The 26,521-nt window shown below is 38.1% G+C and overlaps 1 protein-coding gene across 9 annotated transcripts in view; it reads left to right on the forward strand.

The window, feature by feature from the left end:
• The window catches only part of LRP1B (LDL receptor related protein 1B), a 687,728-nt gene that overhangs the window by 144,012 nt on the left and 517,195 nt on the right, over nt 1-26,521 (forward strand). For 8 of the 9 annotated variants that reach the window (XM_065070319.1, XM_065070313.1, XM_065070311.1 and 5 more), the window contains exon 2: nt 22,684-22,809. The exons of the other annotated variant lie outside the window; for it this stretch is intronic. In XM_065070319.1, coding sequence (XP_064926391.1) covers nt 22,684-22,809 — 126 coding nt within the window. The remainder of the gene's footprint in view (nt 1-22,683; nt 22,810-26,521) is intronic. 9 annotated transcript variants of the gene reach the window in all.

A 26,521-nucleotide genomic window follows, 5' to 3' on the forward strand; every position in this document is an offset into this window, starting at 1 on the left:
AATATTAATAAGAGGGAAAGAAAGCATCAGAATTTGCTGTTTGCACCTCTGAGCATTTCTAAGGTTTGTCAGCTGGCAGAGGGTGTTCAGCCTGAACAGATGTCCCTTTGCTCAACTGGAGACTGAAAGCAGAGGGACAAAATGGATTTTTTCATTGCTCATATTTCTCACGAGAGAGAAAGTGATGCGAAACTCGGTTTCTACATTACCAGGGAGAAAACAGCTGTTTATGCGAGCTTCGAATGTGGATTTCCAGCCTTTCTGCTTAGCGCTGGATCTGAGCTGTGCTGGTGGATTGTACCGCGCAGGGTACATGCAGAAGGACATGGCAGAGAAGTGAGGAGAAATGGCATTTGTGGGTCTTATACCCTCAACACAGGATATTAGTTTTGTGTAGTTAAGGGGTTTTGTAAATTGAACATACACTGGAGGTAGGGCTCATCTCCAAGTCTCTAGCAAATCTGTAAGAGTTGGAGGTTTTAATGATACATGCAATTAATTTGCATCTCTTATTCAAAGGATTAAGCAGGCATAAGATATGGTACAAACATTTCCTATACTTGCTTTTGGAAATGGAATTTGTCAAAGGTCTCTTGGAAAGAAAAGGAGGAAAACACAGGCTACTTAGAAATAATGAAATATAGCTATGTTTGTATTTTATTTGTCACTTTAAGAGATGAAAGGATGAATCTGCAGAATCATATACATTATTGTGAAGAAGTTCCAGTTATGATCTCTTGTTTTTTGCAGTAGGAGAGATGGATGTGAGCTCAGTCTCCTGGTTTTATTTACCCTGGTGAAATCCAGTTGTGATTCATTCTCACTGATCAGATCAGAGCAGGAGAGTTCCTATTGCACTAACATGCTACCTCAAAGACATTAATTGCTTCTTCAAAAATATGTACATATTTGTGTTGGCAAACCCATAGAACTTCATTTTGTTTTTGCAGGTCCTTAACCAACCTTTGAGCTTGAAAAACACACTATTTTATTGCACTTCATACCGAATGAATGGATGAGAGATTACTCTTTAGTAATTATGCTGGAGCGAACCTTGCAGGAGGTGGCTCTGCATGAGTGTAGCCAAAAATCAGTTCTAGGTTGGGCATGGGAGCTGATATAGGAAATGCTGATAGAGATAAGGGTGAACTTTTATCTTCTAGCTTGAGAAATTGATAGGGCAGTAGAGATGGTGTTCTACAGGGGCTTAAATAGGATTGGCACTGAAAAAGTGTTCGCAACTTCTGATGAATTCACATGTACCTTTGTGAGATGCCTTCCAGTTCATCTAAATTGGTTCTTGCTGTTACGTAAATTGGAAGGGTTGACCTACAGGGCAATTATTTTCTTGAATTTAAGCAATCTGGATTGTGGATGATGTTGTACTCAAAATACAGAGGTGAAAAAAAAAAAGGCAGGCTGGTCTAGTTCATAATGCAAGTTAAATTCCAGCAGGTGTGTATTGCAGGTGTAGATGATCAGTGCTTTATGACAACCCTGTTTTCAATTTTTCTCTAATTTCCTTGATTACTTATGAGTTAATTGTGTGTGTGTAATGAGAGAAAGACTTCAGAATGCTGCTTCATCAGTTAAGAATAAATAAACACATTTTTAAAAGGTGGTAAAATAGTTTTAGACTTAGGTTTTGTTGAGTGGTAACTGCTTTTTAGAATTTCTTCTGAACTCAGTGCTCTGCTAACCTGATGTGTAATTGGCTACTGAGTTGGAAGTTAGCATGCTAACAATTGTTGAATCAGTTAATTAAGAGGTACTTTAATATTTTAAAATCCCTCAAACACCTTTGCACTACTTGTGTAAAGAATGCTGGGACTGAGTGATGCTCTGGTTTTAGTTCACTAAGGAATTTACATGAGTGTAAACATAATTGCACCTCTTTTTGCCAATTGCTTTTATTACGGTGCTTAATGGTTTGTTGAATAGTTTATAGGATAATGAATGTCATTTCCTTGTATTATACTATAAATAACTTGGCAAATTTTTAATTAGGATAGTCATGGTAGCTTTCTCTATTGCTGTAATCAAGCTTTGCTTTTTGCATCCAAGAACTAATGTACATCTATATCAAGTTAAACCAATTATGTTTTTCTAGAGAGTACAAGTTTTTGTTGACTGTATGTTTGGATTTTAATAGCACTTCCCTTCTTGAATCTTGGCTCTGCTTCTGTTGAGATGATAATTACCTCCATTGGATGAGTTTTAATTACTTTAATATTCTGATCAGAAGGATGCAGAGGACAGAAATTTTGTCCCATGAAAGACTTTTGAGGTTTGACTTTCTGTAGCACTTGAATAAAATCAGGCATTTCCTAGTTTAATGTATAAAGAAATATTTAAAAGCTCTGGTAAAGGTAAGTGCTTAGTTTGATTTCAATTGTAGTCTTAAAGCCTATTAGCAGTGCTAAAAAAAAAATACAGAAGAAGAGAAGCAATTTGAGCAGCAGTTTGCAAGTTCTTCAAGTACCGCGTGGAGCCATCTCTTGCATGGAGGAACTCGATGACCAAGCCCATATCCCCAATACAGCTTAGGGATCCCTGAGAGTCCACAGCTCCAAAGGGTTGGCCAAACAGCATTCCAAGCCTACATGCCCCCCACTTTGGGAAGCATTTCCATAGCCACAGCACTATATGTTGTGAGGGAATAGTTTTGTATGACCAGTTTTTATGTAAAGGGTTTAGTACCATGGTAGTTCTGAGGATCTTGACCTCAGGTTGAACCAGAGAAAGTTCATATTGGATATTAGGAAACATTTCTTGATGGAGAGGGTTGTCAGGCATTGGGACAGGCTGCCCAGGGAAGTGGTGGAGTCACCATCCCTGTGGAGGTTTAAAAGATGTACAGATGAGGTTCTTAGGGACATGGTTTAGTGCTAGAGTTAGGTTATGGTTGGACTTGGTGATTTTTGAGGGTCTCTTCCAGCTGAAATGATTCTATGACCTTACACTGACAAGAGAGTCACCCAGATGGGAGTCATGCCCAAGTAAATTTTACTGATGTATACAGGCACTTCATTTTCATTACTTCATTTTTGTGTGGTATTGTGCACTGTTGGGTTCAGTGGGATCCCTCTTTGGTCAGGCCAGGATTTCAGCAGTGTGGCACCAGCGGATCTGAACTGAGCTGCTGCATGGGGAGTGGATGGAGCTTTGAAGTCAGTGGGAGATAATGTGCAGCTGCAGGAGAGGGTTTCACTTAGTGCCTCTGTTTTAGTTACTTTCTTCTGCTTTCATAGTTTGGAGATCAACCTGAAGAGGGAAGATGCTCAGGGTTTCTTCAGTGCCATGAAAATACTAAATTTGCATCCTCAGCTGAGATTGTCAAGAGCAGAAATCTTTAGGAAGCTGTGTTGTGATTCAAGAGTGAAATATTGCCCTGCATCTGATGACTTGTTATCTTCTGGAGCTCTTCTGAAGGAATGATATAATGAGCTGCACATGAGACAGCAGGACAGATGCAGTTACTGTTAAATACCCCCTGCCCTGTGTCCATCTCATGCTGCTGCTCCTGGAGCATGTTATCTTTTGAGTGTTTCAGAAATTGCTGCTTGGAAATCTTTTCAATTAAGTAGACTTAATCAGAAAAAAGCACTGTTGGTCAAAAAGTGAAATCTTGAATGTGTGTGGAAAGCCTACCACTTGTGGTGAAACTTTTAATGAAGAAGAGGGTCCTTGGGTTCATGGAGCAACTCTTGATGAGAAAAAAAGATTCTAACTCTGATTTCGCTCTTTTGAGCAAGAATTGGTTTTCTACCACCTACAACTTCATGAAACATTCATGAAGTTTCTCTTATCATATTGCTGTATTGTAAACGACTATGGATCTACAGAAAGGCCAACACCTCTTCTTTGCAGAAATCAGAATTTTAGATTCAAATTTACCATTTTCTCTAATACTTTTGTAAAAGTAATGGAGGGGGAGCTTATATGAAGGGGTGCCAGGTCTTAGGCTTCTACTGTAGCTGACAATATAAATACCCATTTTATTGCAAAGATTTGGAAGTTGTTACTGTGGCTTTTACTGCATTGCAGAGGGTTTCTTCACCTCTGCGGCCACAGCACAGCGAACATGCAGAGCTCGAGCTGCTTGCTCGCTGCCGTTTTGCCATTATGTCATCAAATACAAATCTAAACATATGGTCATTTCTATAAAATACGGAGCCTGAGAAAACTGGAGAGAGCAATGATGAGTTGGAAAAAAGATCCAGTGGAAATACAGAGTTAAATGTCAATGTCTGCATTGTGCCTAGTTAGTATTTCACAGGAATGCCATCAACTTGTTATAGAGCCCAAAGGATTTCTACATTTTTCTGACAGATGATCATGATTCCCATCAGCACACTTAATGCCAACATCTGTAGGGCTCCACCTAATTTGAGAAACAAATATATTCTGCCCTCGTCAGAAAAGAATACTTTGTGTGATCCAGGAAATGCTTATTACTTTGGGGTCATTGCACTTTAGTGTAGGACAGAGATTTTTTTTAAAGGGGTACAGCATGGTAACATTACACTTTCTTTTTGGCTGCTGTTTTTACGTGCCGGTTTATGGATGTCAGCTTCTGGTGTTCATAACACACTGAAAAAAGCTATTGATAAAAGCTCTGAATAAACAAAATATAAATATGCTCACTAGTATGGACTATGGTGAGTATTGGTCATACTGTCTGGTTTATGGATTAATAATGTTGGGAACCTATCTTATGTAACAGCTTTATATCCCATTCAGAACTTTCTTTAAGCTCTACTTTAAATTTTTTTATTTTTTACTTTTTACCTTTATTGGTCCCTAAGGAAAGTCTCTCAAAATCTAGCTTTTCTGACCCTCTTTACATTAAATCACGTTCAGTCTAGATTCTAATGCAGAAGGACACCTGCATAAACATTCCTTTTTCCGGGGGTTCTTCTAACATCTTCATAGATGGTGAACATATTCCCTCCAGCGTTTTTGTTCTGCTGAATAAATACATTTCACTTGATCTCTTCTCTTGGTGATCTTTATTCCCCAGATTGTATTTCAGCAGGCTGGAATTCTTAATTATTTATGTGGGTGTACTAATACTCAAAGAGAAGGTTATACTTCATGTTGTGCATGAATTAGTTTTGTATATACGAATACATTTGTATGATACCAAACCAACATTACTGCACGGGGAAACAGAGCTTACTGTTCTCATGTCCTTCTGTGGAAAGCACACCAGAAGACTCATGGAAAGTGTCTGTCTAGGTTAATGATATAATTGCATGCCTAGAAGGGGAAAAGCCTGACCAAAAATTATAACCAAAGTTCTCATGAACTATTGAAAAATAACAGAAAATGCAGAAAGTGGGAGATGTTTGCTTGTATCCAGCAACACAAAAATAGAAACGCAACTTTATACCAACAGGTTGTTACTTTTGGAACATTCATAAAATGACTTTTCCTATCATCTGTGTAGTTCTGCAGATTTGTTTTATTCAGCACCTCTAAGTTATGTAAAGTAGCTATCTAGGTTAAGTTGAGTGTTGTGTAATTTTAATTTATGCAGTGCTTAAAGCAGTTACCTTCAGGGATGGGGGAAAAATAGGAATTTTTCATGAAGTGGTCTCTTTTATGTTGGCGATGTTTGACCAAAACATGACTAGAAAAACTTAAAAGGATTTTTACCTGCCATAGCATGCTAGTTGGGATATTTTTCAAATAAAATGTTTGCTTTTGAGTGATAAATGTTCTATTCTGTACTAAAATGTCAGCCTTGAGATTGTCTTTGTCCTGTGTTCTTTCGACAAGATGAGGAAGCACAACGGTGTCTATCAGTGAATCTGATCGGAATAAAAATGAGCTTGTAACCCAATAAAGTGAGTCTAAAACACTTTATTAGAAGCAGCATTGAGTTAAACAGCAGTGATACTGCATTTGGTTTTGAATGATGAACAGGACATGAGTTTCAAAGGTTTTTTGTCTATTTGATGCAAACTTAGTGTAGCACTGATGACAAGTTCCTTCTGACTCACCCAGTTCCTCTGTGGATTTTGGATGTACAGAGGTCCGGTTTCTATGTGTACGGAAGATGTTTCACACAAATTAGTAACTCCTTGGGCTACCCTTTGTTTTGCCTTCATCCTGATGACTTTTAGTGTGTGTTTGTTGTTGTTGTGTGTGTGTGTGTGTTGTGTTTTTTTGTTTGTTTGTTTTGGGTTTTTTTTTGTTTGTTTGTTTGTTTTTTTAGTTGTTTCTGTTTTCATCTATTTCTTGTCTTTGTCTCCAACATAATTTTATCTTGGTTTTACTTCCTTAACAGCAATCCCATGATACTGTTGGCCTTTTCTGTTTTCAAGTGAGACTCTTTTCCTCCTGATGCCTTTTCTGGGGCATCATTAAGTCCCATCACTTGGTAGAAATGGAAGGGGAGATGGTGTCCAGTGACATGTTTGGGTCAATACAGTAAACCACAAGGACCAAACAGCATCTTTGTCCTTGCTGGGCTCAGGCATGGTGGAGGACTGAATGCTTGAGAAGTGGTTCTCATCCAAGTGTCCGGTTAAAGCCTTAAAGACCTGTTTTTTCTGGGGCAAAATTAGTGGAGTTTGGAATCTCTGTGGAAGCATGGACTTGTAGCTTGTTCATCTTTGTGATAAGTGAGAGATTTAATTCTTCTTCCCTAGTTCTCATGAACACAAAAGTATTTCTGCTGCAGGCAGTGAAATACATTTGCAATGGCAAGTAAAACTCTGTGGGAGGTTAAACCCTCACATGTCTGCCAAAAAGAGGGAAACCGTGGACCTGGCTCTACCTCCTTGTTCTTCAGACTGCGTTGTATTGTGCCCCTTCTAGCTCAAATGGATTCTCAGTGTGATATTTCTGATTGAAGGAAGGTGAGGACAAGTGCTGCCCAAGCTCTGGGCTGAGGTAAACACACCAGGAGATGGAAAGAGGAGTGATCTGACTGGAAGATGTAGGCCCATGGCCAAGATGGTTTAAAGAATTATTTATTTTGTGTGCAGAGATCTGAACAGAACCTTGAGTCTTCAGGGACTTGGCTGTGGGATGGAGATGACCTGGCACATCCTTGTTCTGTCCCCTCCAGCCACTGCTCAAAACACATTCGTGTTCCCAGCTGAAGATTTTTGGGAAAGTCATGACCGATGATATTTGACTTGCCATCTTCTCTGTTATATTCTAATAATAATGATTAAAGAAAATCCTCATTCCATATAGTAAAGCATTGTACAACTAGGGCATTTTATCTTATTTTTAATCTGATTTTTATCCTGGTCTTAAAAATTATGTATGTTTTGATCAACTGTTTGCAGTATTATGGTGTCATCTTCTTTCTATATCCTCCAATGGCAGATTTCCAAAATACTTCAAGTACCCAGTCATTTTAATGCATGTCTCAGGGGATCATAAAAATAACTTAATACAGGTGGTGTGAGTTTAAAAAAATAACTTCCCTTGTGTATTCAGCTGCATTCATCATCTTAGGTCTTCAATATTCATGTCTCCTACCTGGAATACTATTTTTATCCTTGGTGATAACATGTGATTTTCTTCACAATGAAACATATGGTATATTTCTCTATTCAAATTGCCCTTAAAATCTCTTGGATTTTTTTTCTGGTATTTGTACCTTCCGGGATTTGAACACTTGTTTTGGTTTCCTTATATTTGACAGTGATCATTACTAGGTAGCAAAAAACAGAAAAAGAGATTCTTTGTGCACTTGCACAAAGCAACTTTGAAAGCATCCTGTGTATGTTATTGAATTTTATCTAATGTTTCCTGCTAATCTGTCGTTTATTACTTCAGTCTCATAATTTGGTCTTCAGAAATCTGTTCAAAACCATTGCTTGTTTTCTTTAATACTGTTTTTAAATGTGAAATAAAAAAATTGCTTAAAAATGTGTGCTTGAAACAGAGTGGGATTGGATGGAGGAAAAAAATAGTCTTGTATTGTTATCACTCAAATGGAAGGAAAAAAACAAAATATATAAAAAAGTTAATTTACTAATTCCTAAGACTCAGTTTAATTAGACTTGATTCAATCAATATCAGTCCTGGTATCTGAACTTGTTTGTATATAGTTTAAAGAAACTATTGCAACGTAATAATTGTTCTTTACACTAATCAGCCTACAGTGACTTAATGAGAAATGTATTTGAATAACTTAAAACTGTCATTGGAACAAAAGTCGCAAGCCATGTGAGGGAAAGTGTGGACTTCTGGTGAGAGGATTTAATTTCTCTGCTGATCTCATGGTGGAGATGGAAGAAAATCGGGGCTGAGATGGGAAGGAAGGAGTTTGTTCCAACCATGATGGTCTGTAGGTGCCACCGTTCTCCTACAGGTGTGTTTGCTGTGAAATGACACTTTAAATCTACTTGAGCATCGTTATTGAGGAGACTCAAACAGTTTAGATCTTAATTGATATTAATAGGGATAACCCTCAATGATGTGAACTTGGCAAACCAAGAATTGCAGCTGTTCTCAGCAGTAGTGGCAGTAACAAAGATAATTAATTGTTTTTCCCTGGGAGATATATTTGGATTGTACAATCTAAATATTCCATTCCATGAGCCCAAATTCAGGCTGGTATTTGTTCTGCAAATACAGTAAGTGAAACTAAAACTAATGTTTTTTGACTGCTGTACCATAATATGAGCTATTATGATTATTTTTAAGAAATAAATTATTTTAAATATTTATTGCACAAGCCCTCAAATGATGGCTTAGAGTGTTAATACTGTACATGATTTTATTAGCATAAAGTAAGTACTGTTTAAAAAAATTTGTAAGAGCTGATTTATAAGAGCCACTACTTGGAACTGTCCCCAGTAGTAACGTACAAAGGTTATAATACTGAATATAGCACAGCATGTGTACCTGAGCAGAGTTTTAGGCAAAAAATATTAAGTGAGCACACCTTAATTTTCTAAAAACTCTGTCAGTGTTATAATCCCTCTGGATTATTAAAGAACATGTCAAGGTTCAGTCCTGCAGCGTCAAACTGTATAAGGATGCATTAATGGCCTTGTAAAATGGTGAGGACCATCGTGCAAGAGAGCTCCACTTGGGGTGTTTATTTCCAGGCTTCAAATTCTGTATGTTTTGCCTAAAATGTTGTTCTGAGTGGTAAGGAATCTTCATGGGTGCTTCCCCTGAAGATAACCCCAAACTCCAAGCCACTGAAGCTCCAGCAAACACCTCTTGTGTCCCCTTCATCATGGGTCTTCTCCTGGAATTGTTGTGTGCTTGGAGGTGGTTACTTCTGGTCCTGGTTCTCAAAGCCATAATAGATACACCTGCAGGAGTGTATATTCACGTGCTTTAAGTGTGTGGGTTTTATTAATGCTTATTTTAATAGGGGTTGTACAACTCATGCACTTAGATGCTGCTCTGTATAGTGATGTTCTCAGCGAGGGTTTCTTTCACCAGTTATTTATTTCTACAATACAAAGTCTCTAGTCTAGGTTTAATGTTGTCTACGCCAACAGCATCCAGCCTGAAAATGCACAGGATGCTCTATTGCTTGCTACAACAGTAATTTCCTACTACAGGGTTAAAATCTTTATATCTTAAAAACTAGAAAGCAGCCCCTGGGTTGGAGCTGCCATTGTCCTTGCTGAGTTGGTGCTGCTGTGGTGGGTTCTTACTGAGGCAAAGCAGTTCCATAGACTCCTCCCTTCATAGTCAACATATGAGGCTTTATTTGCCCCATAACTAATACAGCACTAAACCACCAAACCAAACATTTACCTTTGTGATGTAAATATTTCCTAAGCTGAGCTTCTATCAGTTTCTGCATTTATTTGCACCGCTCACTGAGAGATACAGACTTTGCAGCAGGAAACTCTGTCGTTTATGAATAAGATGAAGCTCTTTATTCACTTGCATTTAAATGAAATCTAAATTATACGTCATGCTTTGCATACACAAAAGTGATAGGTATAATGAAAAAATGATCGTGTGTGATCAATATTAGTAATGATTTGAATGTTTTGTGCTTTATCTTTCCTTCAGCCCTGTGCCCAGAAAAACTGCTTTGTTAGTGTATTGAATGAAGTTGTTTGAGTTCATCAGTCAAGATATTCCACATCCTCATTCATCTGGATCTCCCTGTATTATTTTGACCATTGTATGGCTGGAATATCAGTTGCTTAGGATGCATATTAAAAATATTGCACAATCTAGATTGGCATTTAGTTCTGCATCTTTTCAGCAGCAGTGGATTCAAGAGGTAAAACTTCTTTTGCTGGTGTCCTGAAGTACCACGAGCTGCTCTTCATGAATCTCCAGCTGGCAGAAACGTAGAAACATGTTGCACTGTTACTACTGTGATCATAGGTTGGACCAAACCAGCTCTTTGTGCAATGTGCATAGATATACTTATGTTTCTGAGGAATCATAAAGATTGCGTCTACTTTGGTGGTTTAGCTCAGTTGCTGAGGTTCTATAGAGCATCTGCAAAGAGTAACTAGTGCAGCACCAGAAAAACAACCTTCTCAGTAATTCCCCGACTTGAAATCACTCGCAAGTGAAATTGTTCTGCTGCAAAGCTCCAAAGCTGCATCTGTCTTCTGGGGAGAGTTGCCTGGTCGTATGGTTCTGCACCTCTTTCTTTCCTGCTGCTAGAATATAATTAAAGTTGCTAAAAATACGTGCTTCCTAATACTGTTTTTTTTTTCTGTGTAGGCATCTGCTATTATTCTATCCTCAAGGGAGGAGATGGTCTAAAGATGAATGCTGCTGAACTCTTGTTAGGTCGTCCATGCTACACAACATATGAGAGCTCCTGTTTAGGGCCTGATTCAAAGTTTCTTGAAGTCTTTAAATAAATATATTCAGGGGAACCTGCTGACTTCCTTAGTTTTATGGGGGTATTTGTACCCATCAGAAGAGAGGAGACTTCCGAACTGTGAACGACCAGTTTCATGCTGGCCAGTGAGAGTTTACATTTTTAGTGCTAAGGAAATTAAGAGAACAAATGGGGGCATAATTACTGTGCTTTTACAGTCCTGACATCATACCTAATTATGGTTTAATCTACAGAACATACTGTTTGTTTAATAAGTCCCAGCAGAGAGAGTTCAAGCATATGTTTGCGCATCACCTGGAGGTAGCTGGGAATAACTGTGGCAACACTGTCAAGAAAGTGGCAGATTACAAGGCTTTACTTATTTTACAGTATACGGCACAGCTCCCCTTCGATATGCATGAAATCACTTGAAGATAAGAAGTAATAAGGATCTAGATCCAAAGTAGCTCAATGCAAAGAGAGTCTTTGTTCCCCTTTTTGTGCATTAAAACCAAGGCGTAATTTCCTTAGCGCAATCTCAGCAGCCAGCAAAGCCGGGAATAAAATCCTTGGCACCCCTCCTGCTGAAGTGAGATCTGCTTGTTGCTAACGAAGGTGAAGCATTGATTGACCTGCTAAAATGATGAGGTTTCATCCTGTGCTTACTATCTGATGATGTATTTTGATTTTTATTTGAAGCTGCCCATGTTTTCCTGAATTTGAAGCTCTCGATTACTGCCTCCTCAGTCATCATTTTTGTCTTAATTATTGTTCGCCATATTTGGGAAGTCTCAAAAGTGACTTTAAGATTTTTTGGACAGAAGAGATTGGGAACAGAGAGGAGCCTGTGTTTATAATTGTGGTGCTTTCCTTGAGCCTGTTTTGTTGTTAGACCTTCCCCCGCGAAACCTGTGGAATGTCCTATTTATTCAGGTGTCTGCTAACTCCTTATTCAGCACATCAGGTTTATGAGCTTGATTTCTGTGACTGCAGTGGAACTTCTTAAAGTTAGGGTTGCCTTAACCACCCTTCAGTCCTTAGATATTGTGACAGTTTGAATAAAGCAGTCATGTTAAAAATGAAGTTATTTCATCCTTGTTTTTTTGTACAGCTAAAACCTTTTGCGTGTATGTGGGATTCTGCATCCCATTGTCACATTGATTCTTTTCTTGATGCTGTCTTTAGTTTTGTAGTTGACTGTTTCCATTCTCTTGACCATCCTGTGTGACACAAATAGCCCCAAGGATGGCAGGGATCTAAAAAAGCAATAGCTAATGTGAGCCTTCACACAGGAACAGTGCCTTTGAGTTAGATGTTTCTCCATAAGGATGGAGGGCTCTTTTTACTCTTTTTGTTTGTGGAGTGTCTATATGTGGTGGCAACGAACTTTTAAAAATTATATCTCCAACGTTGCTTGATAATATTGTATCAAAAATTGTCTTTATATCCCCTTATATCTCTCTTGATACGTCTTTCTACATTTTTTAATACAAACACTTAGGCATGACAATAGAATTTGACCTTAATAAGCTAAAGAAATAATTATCTAGACTGATAGTTCTTTGGTTTTGGTTTGCCCTTAAATAATTCAATACTTAAATTATATAAACGATTGATGTAAAAAAAAAAAAAAGTTAATATCCCAAAACATTCAATAAATAGATTCTTAGTTTTTTTTTTGGTATAACATAAGTAATTCAGAGTGACAGCACTTGTTTTTCCTTGCATGATGAACTGATGATGATCCTAGAATGAAACCCAAGACATGACCTCTCATCAGAGGTGGGTGATTCTTCGCTTCCCTTTTATCCTGCTTAGATAGTCACATTCAAGACATACTGACAGCAGCAGCCAAAGGCACAATATGTTGTTCTCTAGTGGTGTGAAAATTATTATTCAAGGAATACATTTCAGAATTATACCTTAAATTATCAGTCTTGGATCACGCTATCAAAAAAAGTCAGACCTGAACTGCAGAAGATCACAATTTGAACTACTTTCCAGACTGTTAAATTGCAATTAAGCCTATATAAGGTGACCCTTTGGTGCGCTATTGACTTAATTCTTACAGTTTAGCTTAGAACTGTTGATTGGATTTTATTTTAAATAAAGGCTGTGACTTCTAGTGGGGTCTAGCATAAATATGGAGCCATTTGTAGGACTGGAGTCAATTTTATAATAATTTATGTGTTGTTTTTTTAAATTGTAAGTTTCTAGTATTACTACCACATTTTTAGTATTTGTTTTGGGTTTTTTTTGGTATTGAAGTTATGCAGTATCCAATTTGAATTCAATACTGAACTCTGGTAATAAGACTCTCCCTCTAGCTGTTTATGTTGACTGTATTTAGAAAGGAGCTTTAGCTTGCTTTTCTCCTAGTTCTTTCATCCTTCTAATCATTGAGTTTAGTATAAGGATTTCTTACAGTCTTTAACCCTGTTTCCCTGTAGATTAATTATTCCAATATAAAATGAACACGTATTAAACATATGTAGTTGCTTACAGTAGCAGATTTAGCTGTTTCATTTCATATAAATCTCTCGTTGCACAAAACAAAACCTTCCTTTTTTTTAAGGCTTCTGCGGTCATTAAAGTTGAATTATGTAATAGACTTCCATCTGCTATGGAAACCTGTTCATCATCATTTCATGTCATTTTAAGCAGGATCATTCTGAGATACGCTCAGTGACAGCAGGCTCGCCGCTCCTGACGATGGGAGCACAGCAGGACAAGGCTTCCTGCAAAAATATCTTAATGCTTATTGTATTCTGATTATATTTTCTCCAAGAGTTGGGTTCTCTTTTGTGCCTTGCCTTCTTCTGTGTCATCAGGTACTTTATTCATGAACTTAAATTGCGTGTAAGTCGTGGATTCTCCCTTAAGTCTCGCCCAGCCCGTCACGTTAATCGCTGTGTGATAGAAACCAGCTTTGTTATCCATCAGGCTCGGCCCCATCTCCGTGACACCGATCGCGGTTTGCAGGGCAGTTAGTGCTAAATGATTGGCAATGTAACGATGGAGAAGATGCATAGCCCCATGATCCTGCGCTCAAATGTGAGCCGTTTGGAGCTGGGTAAACATTATTTGGTTGCTGTAATGACAGCTGGGCTGCCCGTTACGGGAAATACAAGAGGAGCTGAGGACTGGAATGGATGAGCTAAGGAGGACAGAAGTTTTGCTGCAGGATTTAAGAACTGTGTTGAGAACTCTGCTGGATGGGCACTGGGAAATGAGGCTGTGGTTTGCTGGGAAGGGGCTGGATGGGGTGATCTGGTGTGTTTGGAGGGTCTCCAAAGTCATTGGTGACTCCCCATTGCTCCTTAGGCTCGTGGGTGGGAGCGGAGAAATGCCTACTGAATCCAGAAGTTATAGTATGTGAGTTAATGGGATTTCTCTTGAACAAACTGTTTATTTGCCTGAAGACTGTACAGTTCTGGTACAAGATTGTTCCTTTTGCCAAAAATTAGATTTTCACAATTTATCCTTGGTGGCTGATTTGTTTGGTTTAAGACTCAATGATAATGTAGCCTCAACATCCTCCTCCAGGGAAATAAAAAGAAAGCAAAGAAGATGGTTCAATCCAGTCCAGCTACCCTATAGTTTCTTCTATACTGCTTTAGGTTTTTTTCTTCCTTTAAGATAACTTATTGTTCTTCAAAGTATAACTTTCTTTTTCCATTACAGAGTCATCTGAATTAACTACATCTTACCTGGCCATAGCTTTCCTTCATGAAGGCACCTCCACTTTAAACGAAAATGTAAACTTTACTTTTATTTGAAGTGATGATAAGCAGAGCAGGGGTTTTTTTATTCCCACCATGTTCCCACTATGAAAAAATATTGCAGCAGCTTAGTACATGCTTTTCCTTCCTTGGTTGGGCAGATGTCATTCTGTTAGAGTTTTAAAAATTGGAAGGAAATGGGTTTGTTATGGTAATAAATGGTAATAAAACTACTGAATTAAAACAATTACATCATTGATTACCCTTTGATATATTAAATTTATCTATATTAATCATCTTTCAGTATTGGCTAAAAATGTTAGCATGTGAAAATTCAGCATCATAGAACATCTGCGCAACGCGGGACTTATCAGAGGTATTGTAATAAGCTAGGTAATGAATGTTTTCAGCTTTCAAAAGAGAAAACATTGTGTGCGGCATTTATGTTAATAGTTTGTCTCAAGTCAGGATCTCCATCCTACTTTAAGAAAAAGAAGCAGTTTGCCCTGAAAACATTACAATTTAATTTGGAAGCTTTACAGCTAGTGAAATTAGGAGTGTAACTTGGAAATGTGTAAGTTGAAACAGCTAACACAGATAGTAGATGAAAAAGACTCATTTGAAGTCCTGCTTGGAGGCTCAGTAAGTGGCACATTGTGTCAAACTGGGTTTGAAATGGGCTCGAGGTGACTTATTCTCAGTCCCAATCCTTCTGCTCATTCCTTCTGCTTTTCAGGAGTTTGTCTTTCAGACCTGTTTGAGATTTGATCCTGGGAGTAGCTGAAAGCCTTTGTCTTTGCTCCATTGATCTTACTGAAGAAGCAGAAAGCATGAATGTGTACAGCAAATGTATTCTGCAAGTTCTCTCCTTGAATTTTTTTACGTGTGAAAGTTTGTTGCTTATCAAGGCATGTATTTGGACTAGGAAGGACATAGTGTATGGGGTATCCTCTAGAGGTTCCTTCCAAGATCTTCACCATTCCTTGTAAAGACTAATTTTTTTATTTATGTACATTTTTTAAAGTATTCTCTTGCAACCATTTCCTCTTGATGAGAAGATTTACACCGGAGCAAATTAAATGATAATATTAAAAATACACTACAATAAACAGAACAAGGTAGAGAGGCTCAGAGGTTTTCACATTCCATAGAAATGGTTTCTTCAAAGATACTTTCTTCTGTAATGTGGGAAAGAGAGAAGACGTGTTTCAGTGGAAACCTCTGAGGGTTTTCCACAAATAAGACTGGTTTTGCTCGTGTTCACCCTGGCGTTGACTCGCTGTCAGCAGCTGAAAGAACACGATGTTGACTCTGTCACGGGGCTTGTCATTCCTCATCCATAGGGGAACAGGAGATGGTCACTTTGACCCTCCGTCCTGACATTATCATTCAGTTGAAGACTGGCTGTTGGGAGAGAAGGACAGCTTCACCCTGCACAGCTTGGGTTGCATGTTCCCTCCAGTTTTCAAGGAGGTAAAAAGATAATTGTGAGGAACTGGCTTGTAGCAAGCTTGTTGGGACTTCAACTTGTGTTCTGTATAGGGCTACCAGGAGCAGGGATTAGCAAATAACAAGATTACAGGTAATGTTTTTCTATTAGGGTATCACTCTATTGTGTTAGAGGCAGCACCTGGCTATTCTGTAGTATTTTTGTGTTATTAGAGAACATGGGTATCTCTGCAAACTATGAAATGACATGATACATATTATTGTATGACCCACCACTGATTAGGTCTGTGAATTACCAGATAATGAGAAAGACTCGGAAATATTTGGGTCTTTCTCATTATCTGAATATTTCTTAGACTTCTCTGTCCATAAAGTGTGGCAAATTAAGGCTGAATAACAACCTTCTCTGGTTCAAATCTACAGGAGAGGACTCAGGGTCAGCCCCCTTAGTGGAAATACTTTTTTTTTGTCGAAGAAAGAGTAAAAATGATAAGAACAAGGCTGCCCCTGGACTTGCCCCCTACCCACCTCCAAAAGTACTTCTTAATTCGTACAAAGCAATGTGTGTTTCTAGTCTTCTTGTTAATATTCATCTCTAATAGTATTTACTCAGCCTGATCCATAAGTTACATTAGCGCTGAGGAAGTCTGAAAGATATGAAGAATTATTGTAGTTGTGTGATGTAAATAAGGAATTTGGCTGTGAATATTTATGGAGTGGATGATGGGCTGAGAAGTAGAATGTCTGATGTCAATCAAGAGACTGACCAGACTATCAACAAGTTGTCTGTGACCTTGCTGGGGAAAAGATGTGCGGACAGAGTGAAGATTTGCATGTGGTATTTAAGGATATGTAGCCTAAACTGGACATATGGTGCTTTTAGTGACTGGTGCCTTTTCATGTGCTTTGCCTATGGATGAAGTAATTAGTTGATCAGTAACTGTGGAGTCAGCGATAATTAATACCCCAGGAACTGAATAAATGCACATAAACCATATATATATACCTGTTTAGGAATTCTGTATACATTTGAATGTATACACAACTGGTTAAGCCCCTTTGAACCCCAGAAGTGCAAATCAGGGTCTGGTAGATCTTGAAGAGAGATTTTTGGATCCTGTGAATAAAACTCTTCTCCCTGACTTAGAACACAGTGTGTTGTACTAGATAGGACAGAAATAAAAGTTTATTTTTTATAGTCTGAATGTAAAACTCTAGTTTTCTCTTTTCCAAGATGTGTTTCAAGGATTTTTGTCTGTAGTTTAGTGTGGCCAAAATGTAAATGTTATAGGGTATGCTGGGCACTAAAAATGTAGATTTAACTCTAAACCTGTACAAGATTGGAGAAGGATTAAATTAAAGTCTGAAAAGTCATAAGTATGAAGAGGTGTGCATGCTTTTTCTTCCCCATCTTCCTTTCAGTTACAGTAATTAAAGTTTTAGCATATGATGAATTCTATCATAAATTACTACTGGAATATACTTCTCAACTTTTGAGCAAATTTTGCAGACACTAATCTGCAAACCTTTCCATGTTTCAGTGAGAGATCAAAGAAAATCCCAAATGGAAAACGTCCTTTTGAGAGGAGGGGGAAAAAAATTCTGAGCTTTTAAGCTCTTGTAATGAAGATAACTCAATTAAAATCTAAGCAAATCTAACTAAGAACTTAAAGTACAAGTTTTTAGTTGCATAATGTCCCTGAAACATGGCAGAATGGGTTTATCATTGCTAGAAGTTCCTGGTTGTGTGGACAGGTGATGCCATCACCAGTGGATCCAGATGGAAATGTTCAGCTCAGTCACAGTTTTCTGACCACCTGTATTGGCCTTGCTGCTGTTTCTTAGTCTTCCTGCTATTTTACTTTTGAGAAAATTGCAGTTTTGGCAGGAAATTCCCCTCTTTCCTGGGAGTTTTGTCTGGGTATGTAGTTGGAGACAAACCAGTTGAACACTTGTGTGCGTTTATATTTTCATGGTTCTTTCCTTGATCTTGCCATTCCCAAATTGAAAAGGAGAGCATATTTACACCCCCACACACACTATTTTATGTATGCCTTTTCTTGCCCTTTTCCTTTCTTAAAAAGGAGAAGTTTTCCTTTCTTAAAAAGGAGAAGAAATTGAAAACTTCAAAGTTTTTGTTTCACTTGAACCATGGTAGTAATATCTCTTATTTTTTGAGTGCAAAATTGTATAATGAAACATGATTTCTTCAAGTTAATCTTAACCTACTTATAAGAGCTTTTAAAAATTGGTTGCGATGATCTTTTACCCATAAACATTAATTCATATAGTGCTATATCACATTCAAAGGCCTCTGTTTGAATGCGGTTTTTTGCTTAGTTTGCACATGTGGTTTCTATGAATTTTTAGCGAAAGCCTAATGAGCACACTCCCTGCTACAACAGATCAAGACTTTATTTGACCAAGCTTTCTTCACTTTGAAGAGCATTTGCCATATGGGAGGTTCATGTTTTGGGGCTCTCAGGTGCTCTCAGCAGATGGAGATGGAAGTTCTCTGAAGGTGGCACATGGAGCAACTGCTGAGTGGGCACTGGGTCACCTGGCAGATCCATTGAGAGCCCAAGCGATGGGCTTCTCAAAGTGAGGACAGTGCTGGTGTCTGCAGGTGAAAAACAAATCTAGAAGTGCAACCGCTTCTCTGGGCACCTGGTTCCTTGATGAAGGCAGATATTAATTAGATTCACAGTGAACGATTTGCATTTTCATGATAGAACTGAAGAAGTACTCAGCTATATAAATGGCATCTCCTTTATCGTTCAAGAACCCTGTTGACCTGCTTTTCGTAATTGGCTTTGCTAAAACAGAGAGGGCTGAGGAGGGATCTCAATGTTTATACATATCTCAGGGGTGGGTGTCAAGAGGATGGACCAGACTCCTGTCAGTGGTGCCCAATGACAGGATGAGGGGCAACGGGCAAGGACTGAAGCACAGGAGGTTCCATCTGAATATGAGGAGAAACTTCTTTCCTGTGAGGTGCCAGGGCCTGGAACAGGCTGCCCAGAGAGGCTGTGGAGTCTCCTTCTCTGGAGACATTCAAACCCGCCTGGACACCTTCCTGTGTGATCTGCTCTGGTGAACCTGCTTTAGCAGGTGGGTTGGACTGGATGGTCTCCAGAGGTCCCTTCAACCCCCACCACTCTGTGATTCTGTAAAAACAAGAAAGTTCCAGATACGTTTAGCCTCTACCCATCAACGTGGTGACTGATGGTCACCTTTATCTCTCATCATTCCGGAGCTCAATGCGTGTTTGCAGAGTCATCTGCCTGATTAAACCAGGAGTATTCCTCTTGTAGGCAGACACTGGCTGCTGCCTTATATGCCCCTGTTCCTTTCTTTTTTTCTTGTTAGTAGTTTGCCTTTTAGTTCCGCCTTGTCCTTTAACAACAAAATGGAATTTTGTTTTTCCAAGTTTAGCATAGTTGCATAAATTATAATTGCATTTAGTGTTTTTAATGGAGATTTTGAGCTTTCTCCTCTTAAAAATATGCATGTTTTTGGAAAAAAATAAAACAAGAACTTGGCTCTGGAAATGTTGCCTTTAAAACAAAGGCACCAGCTATTTTCTGAAACTTTCCTTCTAAGAGGCATTGCCAGGTGCTTGCAACACAGGGTGGGTTTGCTATCCTTAGGGAGGCAAAGCTTTCATTTACCCATAGAGAGATGATTTCCAACCATCTGCTCTGTATCTCAAAGAATTGGTATGTTAAAAATGTGAGTTTTCTCATCCGCTGGGAGCCTGTGCAGCGCACATAATACAGAAGGAAGCAGCGTGCGGAGAGGTGTCACTGGAATAAAAAAACCCACACTAATTAGTGTATGTTTATGATTAACTGGTCCAGTTCATTTTGTGGTGATAACAGCTGAAAATAAGAGAATTCTATAGATACACAAAAGAAAACTGTTTGAAAAAGCAGTTTGAGGCAGTAAAACCCTGAGCTAATGTTAAGCTGCTTTATTCTGAACGAGATCTTTTTTCAAAGTGTTTTATAAGTAAGTGTTTTCTTCACTCTCTTAGGTTTTCCTTGAGGGGCGGGGGGTACAAAAAGCTTAGAGCTCCATAATTTCTGTGTTGTTGCATAAGATAAAAACCAAGCTTTTAATTGCTTGGAAATAGGTAAATTATTTCATTTTTTTTTTAAAAAAATGAAGTAGAAAACAAACCTCATATAGTGTGCTTGCTGCAGTACATCATTAGACTTGAAGCACTACATTTTAGCATAAATGGCAACATCGATTTCTCCTTTTGTCCAATTATTGATGAGACTTAGGAAATAAACAAGATTTCTTTTTCTGTGGGTATTTTGCATGTAGGTGATTGAGTAGGTTCATGTAGAACCAGTCACTTGTGTAAACTTGCCTGTGTGTTTTCACAACTTTACATTTTTATATTCAATTTTTATTTGCTTGATTGTCAGTTCAGAAATCTTTAAAAAATGACATTTAGAAAAAAATCTAATTTGATACAGTTTAATTTTATGAACCTTAATTCAGGACATTAGCCATTTCAACTGTTTTATTAATTCTTCAGTGTGATAAGTGGATGTGGTAGATAACTGGTTTTGTGCTTGTTTTAATGTTCTCAAGTCTGTTACAAACATATATGTCATACACAGAAAATCACGGTTAACACTGAAGTTTTCTATAAACAGCAATTTTTTTGTGGATTTCAAGAATGTTATAAAAACAAAGATTAAACAGTTCTTGATGCAGCCTTTGCTCATCCCATTGTAGATATTTGAGATGTTGAAACTTGCCAAACTCCCTTGCTCTTTTTAACTTAAAGATGTTTTTGAGAAGCACTATCAAAGCAGGACCTTTAATCATCTCCATGAAAGATAAGAAAACCACGTGTGTGTGTGTGTGTGTGTGTGTGTGTGTGTCAACTTACACTTTTAGTTACACAGTCACTTGTTTTTTACAAAGACAAACAGCTGAAATGACTGAGCGCTCTTGGCTGTTGTGGTAAATGCAAGGAATTGGAATATAACCAAACGTGCTTTGATTCCTCCAATTATATAAGCTGTGTTGTAGCTGCATTAAGCAATATGAAACGTATCTACATAATAGTTGTAACTTTGATTCATTTGGAACTTTAGTCATTAATAGTTTTAGCAGCTGATCCTGAGGATGAGGTGTAAACCTACAAAATAGTAGGTTAAATCATTTTAACAATGAGTTGCCATTGTTGTATCCTAGATTAATAAATGTCACAAAAACTGTGCAGTAAGAGTTTTGCTTGGAAACTCGAATCAGCTTTACAAGCATGTCCAGAAACACATCTTAAAGTCACTAAGCAATGCCATTTCTCTATAGTAAAACAGTTATTTTGTTCAGGAGGGCAGTTGAGTTGTTTCAAGGATCAGTGTGGGTATTTTATAGTGCTAATTGCTTAAGGCTTATTTTTGACACATATGTTGCTCTTTTTCTCTCGTTCCAAGTACTTCCATTTTTAGATGTTTGTGCATTTGAATAATGAGAGTGACATTATTGGACCAAAGTAATCCAATAAAAGCAGATCTTTCTTAATTGTCTTAAATTGAAGCTGTTATGTCTGACGAGGTTCTTAGGGATGTGGGTTAGTGCCAGTGTTAGGTTATGGTTGGACTCGATGATCTTGAGGGTCTCTTCCAACCAAAGTGATTCTATGATTCCTATGATCCTATGACATATCAGACCAAGAAATTAATATTGTGCTTCTTGAAAAGCTCATGGTGATAAGAAGAAAAATTACAGCATCTGTTTGCTTTTGATATGAACTAAACTGATGTGCAGGTCTACAAGTGCAACTGGGCTTAATTCTCTCCTTATTTATACCTGGTTTAATATCTTTGTGACAGTGTTGGCACCACTTATTTCTCACTTGTATCAGTGTAAAAATATTCAAGAAACTCAGTGATCTGCAGTGCAGCTTTATGGAAGGCACTAGTGTAATTTATATATTGATAAAATGAATCTAATATATTGCATAGAGGCTTTGAGCTTTAATTAATGCTAGAATAGTTTTACATTAATTAATGATGGAATAGTCTTGAGTTAATTAAGTCTGGATCTCAAGGACATCAGGCTTTGGTAGTTGAATCCAGTAGATCGGGTGTGCCAGGCTTCAAAAATTGCCATAGTTTTAAGGCTGTTGTTTTCAAGGTACCTCACATAACAAAAGAGTTTGTTTGCAACTTTGTCTCATTAAATATAAAAATTCTTATATAAATCTGAGATAAGATGTGGTTATTAAAAATATGTGCCTAGAGAAAAGTATATATGTTTATTTAAAAAGACCTTTGACTGTTTATGAAAATACATTCTTAGAAAATCTAGTTACTTGAAACAACAATTAGAAAGTATTTGCTGGGGCGGAAGAGGAGAATGAGGTATCTCCCTGCTGATAATACAAAATGAAAGCTTGTTCATTTCTATCTGGTAGATAACTAGCTTCATGGTAAAATAGTTGGACAAAACCAGAATTTCTTAAAATTCTGTTTTGTAGAGGTAGTTAACACTAATGCTGTTCATGTCTAGTTGGAACTGTTATGGGATGCTCCTGCTGAAACACAGCAGCTGTTGGGGCTTTAGGTATCATTGACTTATCACTTCATATTGATTCCGGATTTCAAAATCACTTTATTTCCCCATTTCATTTTCATTTTGCCACTTTATTTTCCTTCATTTTTTAATCACTTCATTCTAACCCATTCTCATTTTCAGAAGAACATCAGTTGTGTGATGTAGGAGAGTTTCTGTGCCGCGATGGCGTGAGTTGCATCTCCCAGCGCTGGCTGTGCGATGGAGAGCCGGATTGTCCCGACGATTCAGATGAGTCCTTAGACACGTGTAAGTAAAGAAGGACACGATCTTATTTTATCTTCCTTTGAACTGTAATGTTTCTAGTTGTACTAACTATACAATCGAAAGGATGGAATCTTGTCTTTTTTTATATATATAAATCCTGAGTGAAACTTCATATCAAGGGAGACAGGTTATATTCCCTGTGTAGGTGAGAGACAAGAGAGATGGAAGGTGTTTTGTTCATGTGCCACTTTGTAATGAATGCTGTCGCCAAAGCATCTGTTCCCTCTCTGGCGGAGCTGTCGATGAGCCGTAGAGGGCAGAGGCAAAGTCAGACGCAGGAAAAAGTGTGTTCCTCTGGAACAGGGGGAGGTGTGGTGGAAATGAATAGTGCAAAATGTGTTCAATGGAAGTATGAAAAGCAAGCAAACATCAAAGGGAGCAAAGAAAGAAGATGTAAAAACTATGAGAGGGAAAGAAGCAAAGAAAGGAAAATGAGGGAAACCTTTAAACCATGTTCAAAAATAATACAAGACCTTGTTGGTGTGTTGTTTTTTGATGTGGCTAAGAGCTTCTGAAGACCAGAGTAGCAACCTTACAGACTTATTCTTATCAGCCTTGCAGACTACTGATGAGGTGATATTAAATCTTAATGTTCCCTTGTTTCCTCCATTCTGAGAAAAATGAGGGAATTTCCTGGTTTTTATCCCTGGGATAATCAATGTAAGAGAAGCACCATGTATTTTATATCAAAGCAGTTCGGTCAATCAGAAGGCTGGAAATGTGGTTTACTGCTAATAGGAAATAAAATACCGAACATCAGACAGTATTTAGGAGTCTGATATTTAAAATGAGGAACAGAAAGTTGAGATGTCTGGAAAGCATTTCTGCCTGGGCAAACATTGCACCGATTATTTCAGCCTTCCTGCTCCACCGTTTGTTCTCGGGAACAGACAGGAAAGTTGTTTCCGGGGCTGTGGTGAGGGTGCTCTGATTAACCACCTTTGAAAACACTTCAGGGTTCTCAAAAACAAAGTACCGTAGTTGGGAGGCATCAAATACAGTAAAGATTTTATTATGGCACTAATGATTGATCACTGTCTTCTCGAATATAATATTTTCAAGCATATTGTTAGTATCTAAAGTTCAAAGTTTTTCGATTAACTAATGAATGTTGTGATAAGAGCACAAAAAATGGTGACATGCAGAGGTTTTAATTTGCCTCCTGATATTTAGCACAGTGGCTTGCTGGATGCCTAGATATTTTCCTCTCAAGATCTTTGCATGTTTATTGTTCTGGACCAGACAATCTGTGTTCAGTAATGTCATTCAAAGTCACAGCATATTAAAAACATAACCTTTGAAATTGATCAATGGCTTGAAGAAAGGGGAATGGGGTGGGGAAGGAACCCTACGCTTTTCTTGACATCAGCCAGCCTGGTCCTCTTGGAAACACCTTGCTCTATGCAAACGCTAATGGTTTCTTCAAGATGCATTGCTTAGGCTTGTCCTAAGTCAAAGGTAGGGATTAGCATTTTGTTGGGACTGATGTTCGGTCTGGTGCCCCATCTCATCCTTTCAGGTCAGCATGAAAACCAAGTGACAGCACTGGGATGCCGGGTGCAACTTTCTTGTGTATTTGCTCACGATTATGTTTTGGTCTTGATGGTTCTGTGTGTAGTCAACATAATGTATGTCAAATATAGTATTTATTGAAATATGTGTAGGAACTCCAGCTTCATCAGGTTGTGTCTTATTAGAGATGAATATAATGTTCCTGAATTTTCTTGCTGATGCTTTGCATCACAGTCTCTGTAAGGAATTATATATTGCCTTAAAAATACTCTTATGAAATATTTGAGGAGTCTGTGGTTTTTATGTCAGGGATGCAGCACCTTCCAATTTTAGTGCACAGAATTGTCTGTTTGTAGATGAATGCAGCCTCTATTTGTGAGCTCTTTGCTGGGCTTATGTAGGATGAATTGTTTGCTGTAGCCTGACAGACATTGCCAGTTGTTCCTATAGCCATAAACAAATGAAGTTTGATTTTTCTGTGGATTTGTGCCTAGTAATAGGGTTTTCTGGGCTCTAATAACATGCAAACATTGATCAAAACTTTTCTTGCAAGTAGAAGTTCTCTTCTGTGGGGATTTCAAGGTGTGTAAAAGGAGAGAAACTCCCATTCTGCAGCTTTTCCCATGGTGAGAATATGGAAAGTGTTATTAGTCTCATCACTCAACCGTCTGTTTGCAGAAAACTTCTAGGAACTAAATATCTTTGTGGCCTCTCTCCTCGTGTCATTTTAACCAGGTTTTATGATAGAATTTGAAAGTTATTGACCTGTACAAACATGTATAATATGGCTGTTATCAGCTAATTTCCTCAGGAATCCCTCTGAAACTGTACAGTCTAGTCCCTTTATTATGGAAGTGCCCTGTCACTGCCTGTTTTCTTCTGAGTGGACCAACAGTTCCAGCACCAGCCTGTTCCCTTTTTACTTCCCGTCTTCCACTAAATGGTCTCACGAATCGCTTTGTCAAACCAGAAGTGAATTCCTGTGGCGCCCATACCTGTGTTCTCTTGTTTCTTAGCAGCTGTAATTCTTTCTGCTCTCAGTGGAACTGCTGCTTTTTATATCGCCAAAGAACCTGGCTCGGTAATTTGTGATGAATAATTTAGTGAACAAATTTTGTTGCTTTTCTGTTAGTGAGTTGTTTGTGAGAAAACTGATTAAAAAAAAAAAAAATAATAACCCCCTTGACCAAGTAATTTCTGCCCTTTCTTGGATTGTAAGTCTCTAGGTTGTTCATAAGGATTTGCAAATAGTCAGGATTCAAAAATCAATTTATTTAACCTAAGCGGATGATGGTTGGTTCTTAAGCAGGCTACATCAGCAAGCTCACTTGGAATCAATAGAACTCTATCAGACGCCCCAGAATCTGGCCAGACATGTTTGACTTGTACAGATAGCTGCTGGTCTGGAGGTTGATGCAAATATTTAGAGGACTTCCTTATGTAAAAAGAAAAAACTGAACCAAACACAACTGTAGGCTCATCTGCCCAACTGTTTTGATGGGATAATTAGAAAAGTTTAAACGTACTGCTGAAAAGCATAGAGTTCAAAAAACAAAAACAGTGGTAACCTTGTCTAACTAGTGTCTGTTCACTATTGTGTGATTTAGGGACTCAGTATTTGGAAGCATCTGATTAATACGGTTGCGTGTGTGGTGGATTTTGTTGGTGTGTTTTTTGTTTTGGGTTTTTTGCTAATTTTGCAACTCATATTGTTCTTAGGCTGTAAGCATTTACCTATCTCAGCAACTTTTATAGGGGTTTAAGTAGGGAATATGTCACTAATTGTATCTCAAAGATCCAATTTATAATGCTGTCATTTTGACATACCAGCGTATGTTGTGTTCCACAGTTCTACCTCTGAATAACATATTCATCTAAATAAACCATGTGTTTGCCTAAGGAATATCGATGGCTTCTGGAATGTAGACATTTGATTTGATGTACTATTGTCTGGCTTCCTCCTCAACCTCCTCCTAACAGGGTTGAGATCTAAAAGTTATATTGGCAAATGACTCCATCCATTTAGTACTTACAGACTTCTTTTTTGTTTTCCATGTTTGCAGCCTCAGGATTTGTCTGGCTTGCATGTTGTTTTCTAATCTCAGTTGACAAACCCCTCTCTGTCGGAAAGGGTTGCGCTAAGGCAAGGTGAAACAGAGGAGGAGCAGGACAAGAAATGGCT

The sequence above is a fragment of the Columba livia genome, chromosome 7 (genome assembly GCF_036013475.1).
Source record: "Columba livia isolate bColLiv1 breed racing homer chromosome 7, bColLiv1.pat.W.v2, whole genome shotgun sequence".
In the NCBI taxonomy this organism is placed as follows: Eukaryota; Metazoa; Chordata; class Aves; order Columbiformes; family Columbidae; genus Columba; species Columba livia.